The 17,354-nt window shown below is 51.1% G+C and overlaps 1 protein-coding gene across 1 annotated transcript in view; it reads left to right on the plus strand.

Moving 5' to 3' along the window:
* Window positions 1-757: 757 nt before the first annotated feature.
* The window catches only part of LOC125445316 (hydroperoxide isomerase ALOXE3-like), a 19,367-nt gene continuing 2,770 nt past the window's right edge, over window positions 758-17,354 (plus strand). Inside the window, exons 1-13 of the mRNA XM_048518328.1 lie at window positions 758-1,023; window positions 2,715-2,919; window positions 3,302-3,386; window positions 4,487-4,609; window positions 5,176-5,279; window positions 7,165-7,337; window positions 8,074-8,217; window positions 8,365-8,568; window positions 9,001-9,087; window positions 11,148-11,317; window positions 13,052-13,173; window positions 14,836-14,936; window positions 16,802-16,972. Of these exons, the coding sequence (XP_048374285.1) occupies window positions 877-1,023; window positions 2,715-2,919; window positions 3,302-3,386; window positions 4,487-4,609; window positions 5,176-5,279; window positions 7,165-7,337; window positions 8,074-8,217; window positions 8,365-8,568; window positions 9,001-9,087; window positions 11,148-11,317; window positions 13,052-13,173; window positions 14,836-14,936; window positions 16,802-16,972 (1,836 nt within the window). The 5' untranslated portion in view covers window positions 758-876. The remainder of the gene's footprint in view (window positions 1,024-2,714; window positions 2,920-3,301; window positions 3,387-4,486; window positions 4,610-5,175; window positions 5,280-7,164; window positions 7,338-8,073; window positions 8,218-8,364; window positions 8,569-9,000; window positions 9,088-11,147; window positions 11,318-13,051; window positions 13,174-14,835; window positions 14,937-16,801; window positions 16,973-17,354) is intronic.

Consider the following 17,354-nt stretch of genomic DNA (forward strand, 5'->3'; position numbering starts at 1 on the left):
TCTGGCCTTGAAATGCTTGTCTTCGAATACAAAAGTCTTTCACACCTCGTTTCCTCTCATTCTGTGGGAAGGGGGGAGGGGGGAATCTAGGACAGCCAAAGGGGAGTAAATATGACCAAAAAAGCCAGGATCGACCGAAGACTATACAAGTCAGGAACACCAGGGTGGCGTCGTGGTTAAGAGCAGGTGCACTCTAATCTGGAGAACTGGGTTTGATTCCCCCACTCCTCCACCTGAGTGGCAGAGGCTTATCTGGTGAACCAGATGTGTTTCTGCACTCTTGCTGGGTGACTTGGGCTAGTCACAGTTCTCTCTGGACTCTCTCAGCCCCACCTGCCTCACCAGGTGTCTGTTGTGGGGAGAGGAAGGGAAAGGAGCTTGTCAGCCACCTTGAGTCTCCTTACAGGAGGGAAAGGTGGGGTATAAATCCAAGCTCTTCTTTTTTCTGAAGTTGAGTCCTTGCTGCCAACCCAACAAAGACTTCTGATCCCGTATCCAGAGTCCGCTGATTGATAGTTGAGCCAAGACCTGACACAGGTGTATGGAGGCCCCCAAAGCCCCCAAACACTCAGCGAGTTTCTTACAAAGCAGCTTACAAGGAGAGGAGTCCTTTGAGTAGAGGAAGCTGCAGGCCAGAAGCTGTTGCAAACGCTGAACTTGCATAACTGAGGCCGAGCCAAGCAGAGCCCCTCCCACGCTCAGCTGCCGAGCGCACCAGTCCCTGCGGGCCCAGGAGGAATGTCTGAAAAGGGCAGATCAGCTCTGGGGAGGCGGCTGCACACCGACACCCGCAGGAAGGCTGCTGCTCAAACTCGTCTGGGAATCAGCATCGCGCAGGCCCTCCGTCCGTCCCGGTGATCCGCTCCCGCTTCCAGAATGGCCACCTACAAGATCCAAGTAGCCACCGGCAACATCATGTTGGCCGGCACCTACAGCACCGTCTCCATCACTCTGATCGGGACCCGGGGGAAGAGCCACAAGCAGCAGCTGAACAACCGAGGCCGGGACTTCGTTCCTGGGGCTGTGAGTACGAATCCAGCGTGAAAAAGACACAGGGGCTGGGCTTTGGGAGGGTGTGAAGAAGACAGGCTGGAAGTCTTCTCGGTGGACTCGGCACGTTTCTTGCCTGACCGGCTGTCTCCGTGGTTAGCCAGGCTGGTCTGCACAAAAGAACAGGACTCAAGTGGTTAAGAGTAGGTGCACTCTGATCTGGAGAACCGGGTTTGATTCCCAGCTCTGCCACTTGAGCTGTGGAGGCTTATGTGGGGAACTAGATTAGCTTGTGCACTCCAACACACGCCAGCTGGGGTGACCTTGGGCGAGTCACAGTTCTTCGGAGCTCTCTCAGCCCCACCCACCTCACAGGGTGTTTGTTGTGCGACAGGGGAAGGGAAAAGAGCTTGTAAACCCCTTTGAGTCTCCTTGCAGGAAAGAAAGGGGAGATATCTTTCCAAACTCCTCCTCCTCCTCCTCCTCTTCCTCGTCTTCTTCTTCTTCTTCTTCTTCTTCTTCTCCTCCTCCTCCTCCTCCTCCTTCTCCTTCTCCTTCTCCTTCTCCTTCTCCTCCTTCTCCTTCTCCTTCTCCTTCTCCTTCTCCTTCTTCTTCTTCTTCTTCTTCTTCTTCTTCCTCTTCCTCTTCCTCTTCCTCTTCCTCTTCCTCTTCCTCTTCTTCTTCTTCTTCTTCTTCTTCTTCTTCTTCTTCTTCTTCTTCTTCTTCTTCTTCTTCTTCTTCTTCTTCTTCTTCTTCTTCTTCTTCTTCTTCTTCTTCTTCTTCTTCTTCTTCTTCTTCTTATCCAGCAGCATCTTGGAAACCAACATATTCTTGGAGGTGTCAGCTTTGATTCTCAAAAGCTTCTACCCCCAAAATCTTGTTGATCTGTCAGGTGATGGGAGCTCTTGTTTTTTTTTTTTATCTGGGCTTTTGCCAAAATATCCTTTCCCATTTGCTTGGCTGCTCCCACCCCTGCCGCTTTCTCCCTTGCTGTGTTCCGGGGAAGGAGGTTGTAGGCCTCTTTGAGTCTCCTCACAGGAGAGAAAGGGGAGATTTAAATCCAAACTCCTCCTCCTCCTCTTCTTCTTGAAACTTTATACCCCTCCACCTAACTCTATCCTAAGAGTCCTTTTAATCTGGAGCAAAACACATTCTCCTTACCAGCTTCAAGCAAATATATAGTGGATGGGTGCTGTGTGGTTTCCGGGCTGTATGGCCGTGTTCCAGCAGCATTCTCTCCTGACGTTTCGCCTGCATCTGTGGCTGGCATCTTCAGAGGATCTAGCCATGGCGGTTTGCTTTTCCCGAGATCCTCTGAAGATGCCAGCCACAGATGCAGGCGAAACGTCAGGAGAGAATGCTGCTAGAACACGGCCATACAGCCCGGAAACCACACAGCACCCAAGTGATTCCGGCCGTGAAAGCCTTCGACAATATATAGTGGATGACTACGTGCCTGATAGAAGGAAGGCCATCCATATTCGCTGATGATCTGTGGTCTGGAAAAGCAAACCGCCATGGCTAGTCACCTGCAGGCAGCACTGACTCGCCCGAGGTGACCAGGCGAGGCCCTGACGAATAACGGCATGACCTTTGCCCAGACAGAAAGAGGACCACTGTGAGAAGGACGACCAGTGGTGGTGGGGACATTTGCAAGCAGGCCTGGCTTGGGGGGCTGCCATTTTGAGTCCCTCCCCAAGACTGAGTCTCCTCTGTGCCCCCAGGTGGATGACTATGAGATGCTCTGTGCGAAGGACCTGGGACAGCTCCTGCAGGTCGAACTCCACAAAGAGGCCTACCTGTTCTTCCCCAAGGACAGCTGGCTCTGTGACTACGTCAAGGTGACAACCCAGCAAGGGACGACCTACCAGTTCCCCTCCTACCAGTGGCTGGAGGGCTATGGCACCCTGAAGCTGCGGGAGGGAGCAGGTAAAAGTCTTTCTATATTTGTGTATCCCACCAAAGAGTTCGGGGGGGGGGGGGGGGACATCTTGTCAGATCTCTGAAGCTAAACTGGGTCAGTACGTGGATGGGAGTCCACCAAGAAAGACCTTGTAGAGGAAGTCTACCTCCCTATATTTGTGTGCCCCACCAAGAAAGACCTTGTAGAAGAAGGCGATGGCAAACAGCCTCCGTTTCTCACTTGCCGGAGCGTTGTGTGGGTTCCTCTGGTCCAACTCAGGTAGCCAGCTGTCAAACAGCTGGCGGGAATATCATTTTAAAGATTCTGGGGCAGTCTGACCTGGCGCTCCTCCGTTGTAGTGACACAGTCCTACCTTCAAGCGCATTTACTCTACCCTTTCTTCTCCAGCCAAAACGGTTGCTGATGATTCCAGCAACTCCCTCCTTTTGGAACATCGTAAGGAAGAGCTGAAAAGTCGCCAAGAATGCTACCGGTGAGTCTCGCATCCTCAAGGTAGAGTTTCCCAGTATCATAACAGGGCGGCATCCATAGAACAGTCTTCAATCAGTTTACAAGGTGTTGCAAAGTACTGTCAGTTTCACAGCTGGTTATAGCAACCCGGTGGGATTTTGAAAGCCAGAGAGGAACAGGGGTGGGTTGTCTCTACCAGACTTTGCGTAGGAGTTCCTGGGCGGTCTCCCATCCAAGTACTAACCAGCACCTATCCTGATTAGCTTTTGCAATATGATGAGGTGGGTATAGCCTGGACCTCCCAGGTCAGGGCATCGATGTACATAGAGACAGCATGGTGTAGTGGTTAAGAGCAGGTGCACTCTAATCTGGAGGAACCGGGTTGGATTCTCCACTCTGCCTCTTGAGCTGTGGAGGCTTATCTGGTGAGCCAGATTAGCTTGTGTGCTCCAACACTTGCCAGCTGGGTGACCTTGGGCTAGTCACAGTTCTTTGGAGCTCTCTCAGCCCCACCCACCTCACCGGGTGTTTGTTGTGGGGGGGGGGGGAAGGGAAAGGAGATTGTAAGCCCCTTTGAGTCTCCTTACAGGAGAGAAAGGGAGGATATAAATCCAAACTCTTTCTATTTCCACCCTCTGCTGTTTTCCCTGTTCAAGTTATATACTGTTTCCTGGCACGCAAGCAGCAATCAGATACCTTTCTGGGATTCCACCCCATATAGTGAATACAAGTTTCAGGGGATAGGAGAGAGAACCAGGAAAATTATACGTGGGGAAGTTTTCTCCACTCTGCCTCTTGAGCTGTGGAGGCTTATCTGGTGAGCCAGATTAGCTTGTGCACTCCAACACAGGCCAGCTGGGTGACCTTGGGCTAGTCACAGTTCTTCGGAGCTCTCTCAGCCCCACCCACCTCACAGAGTGTTTGTTGTTGGGGGCAGGGAAGGAGATTGTAAGTCCCTTTGAGTTCTCCTTACAGGATCCAAATTCAAACTTTTCTTCTTCTACATAGATTTAAAAAAAAACTAATCATGCTAGCGGCCAAGACAACATCGTATGGCTTATATCTGTGCTAGGTTAACCGGGGTTCGTTTTGGGTGAGTTTCCTTTGTTTTGGCCACTGCAGCTGGAAGGAATATGCCCCAGGCTGGCCGAGATGTGTCGATGCAGAAAGTACGGACGATTTGGATTCCAGTTCTAAGTTCCCCCTCACCAAGACGACAGTTTTCGGCCTGCGCGCTGCCAAGTCGTAAGTTCCTTTGCCTCTGGGGCTCAGCTGTAAATGAAATACTGGACTCTCCCAGAACAAGGACAGCTAAGCAGAAAGAGCTGGCACGGAGGGGCTGAAATTGGCATCCTCCCAAGTCACCGCACTGAGTAGGGGTATTTCTGTATAAAATGGCACCTAATGGCACTGAAATTGTGTCCCCTCCCCAAAATCCAACAGGCTGTCCCCATCATGGAACCAGCTCTCCAGTGGCCAGGTCTACCATTACTTTCAATCATGGGTAACCAACTGTCTAGAGGGCCGGTCTACCTGTCATTAAGACGTATTGGTAGACCTGGCCTTCGGCGAGGCCAAGTCTACCCATTACTTTCAACCAAGGGTCGCCACCTCTCTAGGGGGCTGGTCTACCTGACGTTAAGAAGAATTGGGTCCACCCATTACTTTTAAGTGGGGGTAGTCCAGCGTTCCAGAGAAGGCACGGCAGGGCTAGGGAGGTCTCCAGGCCCCACCTGGAGATTGGCAAGGCTACTCTTCCCTGCTGTCCCCCCCTCCCCCATCTCTTCACCTGCTGTGGTTTTTACCTTCAGAGAACTTGAGCTGAGACTGAAAGGCTTTTCCGCCCAGGAGGGCTCTTGGGAAACTTTTGATGACATCGGGAAGGTCTTCTGGTTCAAAAAAACGCCCGTCACAGGTGAGAGTCCCTCGGCTACGAAGGTGCCTTGAGGTGGATAGATTTTTAAAACATCCAAAAAAGAATATGTCCACAGGAAGAGTCTGAGCTCCTTGCGGCGAAGGTGCACTACACAGGCGTTCTCCCCTAAACGCCGCCCCCACCTGGAGTTGGTGCCGAGCGGTCGCTCTTCGTTGAGCTCCTCCACCTTTTATTATTATTATTATTATTATTATTATTATTATTATTATTACTACTACTACTATTACTATTACTATTACTATTATTATTATTATTATTATTATTATTATTAATTGTATTTATAAACCGCCCTCCCCCAAAGGGCTCAGGGTGGTCAACAAAACAAATAGAGCACAGATAAAATCAGTAAATAATCATTAAATATGGCTCTATATGTTAAAATCAACCCCATTAAAATGCAGCATCCTAATCAAATATACTGATGGCGTCCTACTAGAAATCCCCTAACAAAAAGGGGGGAGGGGAAGGGGAGAGAGGGAACAGCAGGGTCCACAGATGTTATGAAAAGGAGGAGGGGGGGCATCAGCGGCCGGACTCCCCAAAAGCCCGTTGGAACAGCTCCGTCTTGTTTTTAATTTCTCCTACCCTTTGTAGTTTTATCTCTTAGTATTTAGCCTTTTCTTTTAATTCTTTTAGTTTTCTGTCGCAATTTTGTGGAGACAGACTATCATAAAGAACCTTCTGAGTTGATAGTTTAAAACCAGGCTAAAATCTATAATATTTTAATAATGGCGGTGCTGACTAAGGAGTCTGTTTCCTTTTTGTTTTCAAAACAAGTTGTGCACTTCTGAAGGCCGGAGCTTCCCTATCGTCAGGTGTACACAGGGAGCTCCCTTCGACCGAATCGAAGTCTTGGTCCATTAGTCTGCTCAGACTGGCAGCAAATCACTAGGGTCTCTGGCAAAGAAAGGGTGTTCAGATTATTTACGGCCTGGTCCTGTAAACGGAGATGCCCGGGATTGAACCAGCGTGCAAAACAGATGTCCCACCCCTGATCCCCAGCCCCTCCCCGATAAGGAACACACTTTGTGCAATTTCCCCATCCCCTCTCACAGGAAGAATTTGCAAACGCTTAAAAAAAACCGGGCAATTTCAGGGCAAGACGAAGAATCAGTCCCTATCACGTTTCTTCGTGTGATGGCTTCTTATCATAAAGACGCCCCCGTTTGGGGATGCAGCCATGGAGGAGGGAAATTCTGCTGGCTTGCAGGGAAATAAATTCTGAGGACATTTCTTAGTGCGAGCATCAAGAGTAATCAGTGCTCACAATCAAAAGGCTGGCTTGGGACATCAGTTTTGTTTTAAGGAGCAGCAGTGGCGTAGGAGGTTAAGAGCTCGTGTATCTAATCTGGAGGAACCGGGTTTGATTCTCCGCTCTGCCGCCTGAGCTGTGGAGGCTTATCTGGGGAATTCAGATTAGCCTGGACACTCCCCCACACACCAGCTGGGTGACCTTGGGCTAGTCACAGCTTCTCGGAGCTCTCTCAGCCCCACCTACCTCACAGGGTGTTTGTTGTGGGGGGGGAGGGGAAGGAGATTGTCAGCCCCTTTGAGTCTCCTACAGGAGAGAAAGGGGGGATATAAATCCAAACTCTTCTTCTTCTAACGTTAACTGTGGAAACATTTCTCCCCAAGAGGAAAGTTTCCTGAAATGGAGGGGGAGGGCGGACAGGACATAAGGCTGGGGTGTCCAACTCTGCCCCTCCAGGTGTTCATGGACTACAATCCCCATCAGCCCCTGCTGATGGGCATTGCTTCCAAATTCCGTGACTTCCAAATTCCGTGACTCTGACCTCTCTGTTTCCAATTCATTCGTCTCCCAATGGAGTGACCGAAAAAAAAACCCATTCCTCTGCCTTTCCAGAGTATGTCGCAGATCACTGGAAGGACGATGATTTCTTCGGCTATCAGTACCTGAACGGGGTCAACCCCGTGGTGATCGAGAAATGCACCGAGATCCCAGCTAACTTCCCAGTCACCGAAAAGATGGTGGCTGAGCTTCTGGGGAATTCCACCACCCTTCAGGAAGAGCTGAAGGTAACTCTCACCCACATGTGATTGTCAGAAGGGAAAAGAGACTGTCAGCCCTGTTGAGTCTCCTTGCAGGAGAGAAAAGGGGGATATAAATCCCACGCTGCTGCTGCTGCTGCTGCTGCTTCTTCTTCTTCTTCTTCTTCTTCTTCTTCTTCTTTCTTCTTCTTCCTCTTCTTCTTCTTCTTTCTTCCTCTTCTTCTTCTTTCTTCTTCTTCTTTCTTCTTCCTCCTCCTCTTCTTCCTCTTCTTCCTTTTCTTCTTCTTCTTCTTCTTCTTCTTCTTCTTCTTCTTCCTCTTCTTTTTCTTCTTTCTTCTTCTTCTTCCTCTTCTTCTTTTTTCTTCTTCTTCTTCCTCTTCTTCCTCTTCTTCCTCTTCTTCTTTCTTCTTCCTCTTCTTCCTTTTCTTCTTCTTCTTCTTCTTCTTCTTCTTCTTCTTCTTCCTCCTCTTCCTCTTCTTCCTCTTCTTCCTCTTCTTCCTCTTCTCTTCTTCTATGTGGGTGACCTGCGTTCAAGTCTTAATTCTGCCACGAGTTCATCTGAGGGTCTTTAGCACGTCTCCGCCTTTTCGCTTCAGTCCGCCCATCTGCAAGGCAGAAGCAAGAGAAACCAGCCGAAAACCTTCATAAAACCAAAGCCTTGGGCAAATGATGTTAATATATCAGATACGGCTGCAGTGTGACCCCCTGGGGCATTGCACGTTTCGTGGCCAACTCGTGTCTCTTCCCATCTCCCCCCCTGCAGAAAGGGAACATCTTCATCACAGACTACAAGATCCTGGAGGACATCCCGACGTGCCTTCTCAATGATAAACCGCAATTCCTGGCTGCTCCCCTCTGCATGCTGCATCTCAACCCCGAAGGGAAGATGAAACCGCTGGCTATCCAGGTAAGAAACGTCGGTTGCTTCCTGTCCCAGAGTCTCTGTGGCCAAACCATCTTGGCAGCTGTTCGCCCACTGCAGCACGAAACCAAAACCACAAGACATTTCCATGGAAAAGCACAGAGTTCGAATCTCTGTCTTTTTCCTCCTCAGCTCAGTCAGACCCCCGGTCCGGAAGCTCCCATTTTCCTGCCCAGCGACTCCGAATGGGACTGGACGCTCGCTAAGATCTGGGTCAGGATGGCCAACTTTCACGTCCACGAGGTGAACACCCACCTTCTGGAAGCACACTTCCACTGCGAGGTCTACACCATGGCCACCCTCCGCCAACTGCCCATGTGCCACCCGGTCTACAAGGTAAGACCCAGAGATAAGCGTGTCTTCAAATGTAGCCTCTTTGGGGGCGGGGAAGGGGGGATTAATGGTTCAGTTTTGTTTCCAGGGGGATTCCCAGTTGGAAGTTCTCACCTTTCAGCGTGGTGTAGTGATTAAGGGCTGGCGGATTCTAATCTGGAGAACCGGGTTTGATTCCCCACTCCTCCACCTGAGTGGCAGAGGCTTATCTGGTGAACCAGATGTGTTTCCGCACTCCTGCATTCCTGCTTGGGCTAGTCACAGTTCTCTCAGGACTCTCTCAGCCCCACCTGCCTCACAAGGTGTCTGTTGTGGGGAGAGGAAGGGAAAGGAGCTTGTCAGCCACCTCGAGTCTCCTTACAGGAGAGAAAGGTGAGGTATCAATCCAAACTCTTCTTCTTCTTCTTCTTCTTCTTCTTCTTCTTCTCCTTTCAGCTTCTGCTACCTCACACCCGGTATACTCTCCACATCAACACTTTAGCCCGCACTAGTCTTATACAGCCAGGAGGGGTATTCGATAAGGTAAGAAGGCCAGAACAACCGCAAAGGGGAAGGCATTTCGGATCTTTTACACGTCGGGGCATTATGGCAGCAAGGAAAACTCCACAGAGAATGGCCGCCCCGCTGGTTGGGACCAATGGCCCATCTAGTCCGGCCTTGTGATCTCTCCTCTCTCCTGCCGGCCCCTGTCTAATTGTCCTTAACAGCCAACTAAGCCAGTGATGGCGAACCTTTTCGAGACCGAGTGCCCAAATTGCAACCCAAAACCCACTTATTTATTTGTGCCTCAACACGGCAATTTAACCCAATAATACTGAGGTTTCAGTTTAGGAAAAACAGTTGGCTCCAAGGCGTGCATACCTGTGGAGTAAGCTTGGTGGTAGTCGGTGGCTTTGCTTTGAAGCAACCGCAGGCAACTCTTCCAATGGGTGAATCAATGACCCTAGGAGGGTTTACTCAGAAGCAAGCCCCACTGCCAGCAAAATCAAGCTTACTCCCAGGTAAAGGATTGTGCTTTAGTTCTTTGCATGAAAATCAGTGGGGTGGAACAGCACTTAACAGGGTTACCTACACTGCTTCCCCAAAACTAGGTCTTAGGTTTAATGCCCAGGCCAGCCTAGATGTGTGTAGGGGGGGGGGGCACGGTGTTTGCGTGTGCCCACAGAGAGGGCTCTGAGTGCCACTTCTGGCACCCGTGCCATAGGTTTGCCACCACTGAACTAAGCTAATGGCCACCCTTAATTGGACGGCCCAGGCGAGTCCGGTGTCATGAGGTCTCGGAAGCTAAGCAAGGTCATCTCTGGTCAGTACTTGGATGGGAGACCGCCACGGGTTGTTGTGCAGAGGCAGGCAACGGCGGCAAACCACCTCGGTTCATCCCTTGCCTTGAAAACTCTATGGCATAGGTGTCATACTCACGGCCCTCCAGATGCTGGCAGGGGATGATAGGAATTGTAGTCCATAACATCTGGAGCAGGGGTCTTCAAACTAGGGCCCTCCAGATATTCAGAGACTGCAATTCCCATGAGCCCTACCACTTGGCCATGCTGGCAGGGGCTGATGGGAATTGTAGTCCATGAACATCTGGAGGGCCCTAGTTTGAAGACCCCTGATCCGGAGGGCCGCGAGTTTGACACCTATGTCAATGGGGTCACCAAAAGTCAGCGGTGACTTGACGCCCTTCCAGCCACCACCAAACTGGTGACCAGTGGATGACTGGGAAGAGCCCAAACGTGCATATTTTCCTCAGGACATCCCATAATCTTTCACAGCATATACCAGCTGCTGACAGGAGGTTGCTTGTTCCCATCTTCCGGCCATTCCCTTCCCTGAAGGGAACTTCTTACGGCCTCGGGGAGGAGTAATTTATATCGGGGAACAGAGTGGGAAGGAAAGGTTCGTAAACGACTCCCCCGGTTCCGCTTGCTCAGCTGCCGCCCACAGTTGTCTCCATTAATTAATACAATTAAAAGGGAGGCAGGAGATCTGTGGCCAGATGTGCTGGAAGTCTGCTTGCTTGCTGAGGTTGGTGAGACCCAGGGGCGCATAAACAGTGGGGACACCGAAACATAAGAGGGGTAAAGACCAGAGGTGGGATCCAGCGGGTTCTCACCGGTGTCGCGAAAATGGAGTTTACTAATCGATGATCGTGTGTGCCGAGAGGGGGTTACTAATTGGCGATTTTGCCACCTGATTTTTGCCTTAGTTACGCCCCTCCTCTCAGCAGTAGCGCGCAGAACTTGGAGCAGTCTAGCAGGAGGTGCACCGGCGTGCAATGGCAGCGGCTATGCGCGCATTCGTTTCCTTAAGGACCGGCGCAGCGGCACAAACGTCCTTGCTTACTTTTAGCCGCTGCCCCCGGAATGCGGCTAAATAAATGCCCCGCCCAGCCCCATTGGCCGCTGTACCACGAGGAACAGAATCTCACCACCCGCGGCGAGAACCTGTTACTAACATTTTTGGATCCCACCACTGCTAAAGACTATAGCAAAGTGATCTGCCCCCCACTGATTCCAGCAGACCAAAGGGTGAGCTTTAGAGACCGCAGAACACAGCTGGAATTTATGTTCCCTGCTCCACAGGCGACCGCGACAGGCCGCGACGGCATGTTGAAACTCCTGGCCAAAGGCGTCCAGGCCTCCACTTATACGGCCCTTTGCCTCCCGGATGACCTCAAAAAAAGAGGCGTGGACTCTTTGCCCAATTATTACTTCCGGGATGACGGAATGAAGATCTGGAACGCCATACAGAAGTGAGCTTTGGGGACTGGGGGATTCTGGGGGAGCCAGTATTAAGAGCAAACACACCGCAGGAGCAGCACAGAAATCCAAAGCATTGGGAAGACCAATTCACCTTGCCTTTACGCACAGAGCTTCTGTGCAGCGGTGGGATTCAGCGAGTTAGCACCACTTCATTAGAGCGGTGGTTGTTATAAAATGGCGCTTGTAAACAACCAGTTGTTAAATTATTTGAATCCCACCACTGAAGCCGGGTGCATCTGGCCAGTCGTTTTGCTCCACGGCCTTGAGTTCGTTGCATAAAATGGATCAATCAGACCTTAAGAATTGAGCGCTGGAACCTATAAAGAAACCTTCCTAGATTTGGGGGTGGAACTTATAAAGGGAATTCGGCAGGGAGGCAACCATTTTTTTCCCCAGGGGGACTGAATTCAGTAGTCTGGACATCAGTTGTAAATTCAGGGAAACTCCAGGCCTCACCTGGAAGTTGGTAACCCGAACTGGAACAGGCCTGAGGGGTATGAAGAAGTTTTCTAGCTGGATCCAGGAGTTAATGCGAGACAACATTTGGATTTGATTCAGACCCCTCAAAGCGGCCTGCTGGGTTCGTTGTAGTCTGAATAGCACTGAACTAGGGAAGGATACAGCCCAGAGATTATTCAGAGTGCTCGGGCAGGCAAGAGTTAACTGTCAAGACACAACCCTTGCTTGGAACTACTCCCCCTTCCAGATGTGTTCCTACAAGCTCGGATTGAGCAACTCCCTTGAGCCAGAACTGGAAATTAAATCCAGGTTTTTTTATGGCTAGAATAAGAACAGGGAGATTATTAAAAAAAAAAGAATTGCAAACAATCCCTCAACCCAGTTCCAGTTTTTTTTGGGGGGGGGATATGGCTGAATAACATTATCAGGATCCAGGCAACTTAAGGACTTCACCGAGAAAGCTGTAGATGTATTTGTCAAAGGCTTTTAAACTGGAATGCACTAAGGGTGTTACTTGAGTTTTCAGATTGTATGGCCGTGTTCCGATGGCATGTTCTCCTGGCGTTTTATGCCTGCATCATGTGGCTGGCATGCTTCAGAGGATCTAAAGATGCCAGCCACGGAATGCAGGGTGAAGCACGTCAGAGGTACGTACTACTGGAACATACGACCGCTGCCCGGAAGCCACAACACCCTAAAGCTGTGAATCTCAGTGGCGTATCTGCCTAGGGACAAGGGCTACCCCTTGTCCCCGGGTGCCACTCTTCTGGTTACATGGGGGGCACAAAATCAACTGGCGTGACCGGGAGAAGTCCTGCTGTCTATTGTTTATGCCTGCGACCCCATCCCGGATACGCGCCGCAGCAACATAGAACTTCCTGCTGCCTCCAAGCGCCCTCAACCCCACCCTGGACGTGGTCGAGGGCAGTGGGGGGTGGAGCCTGGGAGCATCAGGGGATGGAGTTGGGGTGGTGGTGGGGGGCAGAGTCTGGGGGCATCCTGGAGACAATTTGTCTCCAGGCGCCATTTACCCCTGGTACCCCTCTGGTGAATCTTCTTGTAAGAGTCATGGTTTCCCTCCCCAACATGCCGTCTCTGCCATCAACCGGCGCATGAAAAAGGCAATCAGCTGCTTGACCCAGAGATGCATTTAAATGCTGCCTCTACCTTTGGTGGGTCAAGCAACGGCCTTCCAAAGTCCCGGAGTCTCTTCTGGAGTTTCGTCCAGGATTGACTCCGCCTCCCTTCCTCTGCTCTGCTTCCAGGCTGGTCTCAGGCATCGTCGGTCTCTACTACAAATCTGACGAAGCCGTCAAGGAGGACCCCGAATTGCAAGCCTGGGTGCGCGAAATTTTCACAGAAGCGTTCCTGGGCCTGAAGTCGTCTGGTAAGGCTTCGCCAAGGGTCAGCAAGGGAGCGGGGAGCCGGCATCTCATCAAATCCTTGGATGGGGGGTCATCAAGGAGCAGCAGTGGCGTAGGAGGTTAAGAGCTCAGGTACCTAATCTGGAGGAACCGGGTTTGATTCCCCGCTCTGCCGCCTGAGCTGTGGAGGCTTCTCTGGGGAATTCAGATTTGCCTGGGCACTCCCACACACGCCGGCTGGGTGACCTTGGGCTAGTCACAGCTCTTCGTAGCTCTCTCAGCCCCACCCACCTCACAGGGTGTTTGTTGTGAGGGGGGAAGGGCAAGGAGATTGTCAGCCCCTTTGAGACTCCTGCAGGAGAGAAAGGGGGATATAAATCCAAACTCTTCTTCTTCATCATCATCATCAAGGAAGTCCCTGCAGACAAAGGCAACGGGAAATTTCCTCTGCTTTCACTTTCTCTGAAAGCCCTTTGCTGATGACCTCATAAATCTGTTGCAATTGCATATGTACTGTGAAAGAAAGGAGGGGTTGCCATCAGCTGGGGCCCTCTTTCCAGTAACATACCAAGAGACAGGGTCCTTGATCCAGGTACTCTCAAACAGCTGAGTTTTTAAAAGTTTATTAAAAGGAAAGAAAATAAATTAAGGAAAAATTACAGAGAGGCTTCTCTCAGCTGGAAACAGTTCCAAGTATACGAAAACAATACAGTTGAAGCCATGAGTTGAATCTTAAGAGTGGATGAATCTTAGAAGCAATCTGAAGTCTCTGGTCAGGGTTTTTTTTTATGGCATCTAGTCCAGGAAGAGGGCGGGGTAATTAAGACCTATCTGTCAGGTCCAAGGATGCGGTCTTGTGACATTCAGTTTCCGTTCATGTAAACACAAACACAGTTTACAACTTTAATGAGGGCAGGGGCGTAAGGAGGCAAACTGGAGCCCTGGGCAAAACCTGAGTTGGATTCTCTCCGCCCCCCCCCCCGCCCCCCATGGGCGGCCACCCCACCAGGACCCAAAAATTGTTTTGCACCAGGTCATTGGTGCACGCAGGGGGTGCATTTTTAGACACATCTGCACCAAAATGACATATCGGCACCCCGCCGGCCAATCAAGCAGCAGCAGCAGGAGGAGGAGGAGGAAGGGCGGCGGCCCAATCGGGGCGCTCTCTCGGGACTCGGCACCCCAGAAGCAATGGGGAGGGAGGGGCTCCCGTCATTGGCTTCAAACGCCCCCCCCCACTTGGCCTGGCTCCCCCGGGACCCCCCGCCCCCCCTCCTGATCGGGTGCCGCAGCTGAGGAAAATCTGCCCCCCAGTGCCCGGGAGAGCCCCCCCCCCCCCGTCCCTCCCCTGGACCACGCCACGCTGACCGCCGCCTTCGCACGAGACCGCACGTGGAGGTTATGGGGGAGATTCCGCTATCTCCCCAAGCCTCTTTGAGCTTGGCAGCCCCTTTGGACGATGGAACCGAGAGCCGCCCTAGGGCGCCACCTTCGCACGAGGCCCCCACGTCGAAGTTGTGGCGTGTCCGAGCCTCTTTGGCCAGGGGAGCCGCTGGGGATGCTGCTGCTGCTGCCCTCCAGTGGCCAAAGGTGTGAATTACAAGCACCCACCCCCACACCCCCCACCCCCTCCACGCGACATTTCTCAGGTTATAGTTGCTAAACGTCCTGTCCACTCCCAACAGGTGTTCCTTCTACACTGGAAACCAAGGATCAGCTTATCAAATTCCTCACCATGATCATCTTCTGTTGCTCTGCAAGACATGCTGCAGTCAACAGTGGGCAGGTATGGATCTTCACCGGAAGGGGGCAAGACCTCTACCTCCCATCTATCTCCTAGCGCAGGGGTCTTCAAACTATGGCCCTCCAGATGTTCATGGACTACAGTTCCCATCAGCCCCTGCCAGCATGGCCAAGTGGTAGGGCTCATGGGAATTGTAGTCTATGAACATCTGGAGGGCCATAGTTTGAAGACCCCTGTCCTAGCACATGCCCCCTCTATCTCCTAGCACAGTGATGGCGAACCTTTTCGAGACCGAGTGCCCAAATTGCCACCCAAAACCCACTTATTTATTGCAAAGTGCCAACACGGCCATTTAACCTGAATGCTGAGGTTTTTGTTTAGAAAAGACGGTTGGAAATACGTTACTTCGGGAGTAAAGCGAGATGAAACAACCGTTGCAGCAGCTTCGGATGGGTGAATCCGCGACCCTAGGAGGGGTTTGCTCAGAAACCGTTATTTACCAGCAACCAAACTTACTCTGGTAAAGAGGATGCGTGCTTAGGCTAGCCCAGATGTGTATTATTATGTGGTAGGGGTGATTTTCCACCCCCCGCCCCACATGATGAACTCTGTGCACATGTGCCCACAGAGAGGGCTCTAAGTGCCACCTCTGGCACCCGTGCCATAGGTTCGCCACCGCAGTCCTAGCACATGCCCCTGAAACCACCCTTGATGTTGGTAGTTGGTAGTTGGTTCTTCTCCCCCTCAGCTGAAATCACTATTTTGACTCAGGAATCTGATTTCAGCCCTTTAGCTGCTTCACATGACTACTAGACACTTCTAGCTTTGGTTCCAGATACATATTTATAACCAAAATATTACATTTTCCTGGAATCCTCCGGGAATGAAAATAAAAGTACTCCAACTCCGCTGTGTTTTGCACCTAGAGAGAACTGTCAAAGGCTACGAGTCAGTCAGAGGTCACCAGATAGCCTTTATCTGTTGCTGTGCCTTCCTCATAGAGGTGGGGGGAAAGAAAGATATTTCCAAAAACCCAAAACTACCTGGTCTGGCTTGGTGATTCTGGATCTAGAATGGTCGACTGCCAAATTAATTCTCCTCTCCCACCTCTTTCCAAACCCCACCTTCCCTAGGTTTCACCCCAGCAGAGGCGTAGCTAGGGAAAATGGAGCCCGGTGCAAAATCTGAGTTTTGCTCCCCCCCCCCCCCGCCATGTTGGTTTGTGTTTTTTGTATTTTTTAGTGTTTTTTCAGTTTTCAGCCTGCAGAATGCACAGTTTTTAGGCTAGCAGCATTAAAATTTCAGGGTATCTTTAGGACACTCTCCTGATGATACCAGCCAGGTTTTATGAGGCTTGGTTCAGGGGGTACAATGTTATGGACTCTCAAAAGTGTAGCCCCCATCTCCTATTAGCTCCCATTGGAAACAATGGGGGATGGGGGCACCCCCTTTGGGAGTCCATAACTTTGGACTCCCTGAACCAAACCTCACCTAACTTGGGTGGTATCATCAGGAGAGTCCCCTGAAAACTCCCAGAAATTTTGGTGCTGCTAGCCTAAAAACTGCGCCCCCTGCAGGCCAAAAACTGAAAAATACTTTAAAAATACAAAAAACAAACCTGAAATTTTTGCTCCCCCCCCCCCAAGCGGGAGCCCTGTGCGACCCGCACCCCCTGGTCCCCTTGTAGCTACGCTTCTGCACCCCAGATGCCCAGGAACTCCCCAGCCCACAGCTGACAAACCTAAACTGCAGAGATTTTATGAAATTAAGTGAACAATCCAGGGCCTCTTCTACAAGACGTATATTATTGGAGTCTATCATCTTTCCCCTGGGCTTTCCAAGCCGTCTGAGTTAGACTCCGCTTAGCTCTAACCCCTTCCTCCTTTGGCCTTTTTTGTGTGGGACAGTTTGATTTCGCCGCCTGGATGCCCAACACACCCGCCACCTTGAGGCAGCCTCCCCCCAAAAGCAAGGGGCTGGCCACCTTGAAGAGCGTCTTAGACACCTTGCCGGAAGTGAACTCCACCTGCGCGCTTCTCTCGCTGCTTTCAGTCGTGAGCTACGAGCCAGGAGACCTGGTGAGTCATGAAAAATGGAACACAGTCCAGATTAAACCCCGGGATCAATTGCCTTCACAATGGAAAGCTATTGATCAAGTTGATAGCGAAAAAGCAGCCACCTGTTGCGAGGGAGGGTGATTGCGTCTGGACCGTGGAGTGGAGTGTCCAAAGGAGAGCAGCCGTTTCCTACAGATCTTTATCCGTGGAAATTATGGGCATGACTCCTTCCAATACCGGCTTTGTGGAAACTGCTCTCTGTACTAACCTCAAAGCCTAGTTTGTTTGTTGTTATTTGGTCAAGCCGGTTTTAGGAAGGAGTTGCAAAGATTATTTCTTTCCGTGGAGATATTATCCATCTGCACTGAGAGTGCCAAGCATCGCTGCGGTCTTTTGTGCGTGC

Source organism: Sphaerodactylus townsendi, linkage group LG15 (genome assembly GCF_021028975.2).
Source record: "Sphaerodactylus townsendi isolate TG3544 linkage group LG15, MPM_Stown_v2.3, whole genome shotgun sequence".
NCBI classification, from domain to species: Eukaryota; Metazoa; Chordata; class Lepidosauria; order Squamata; family Sphaerodactylidae; genus Sphaerodactylus; species Sphaerodactylus townsendi.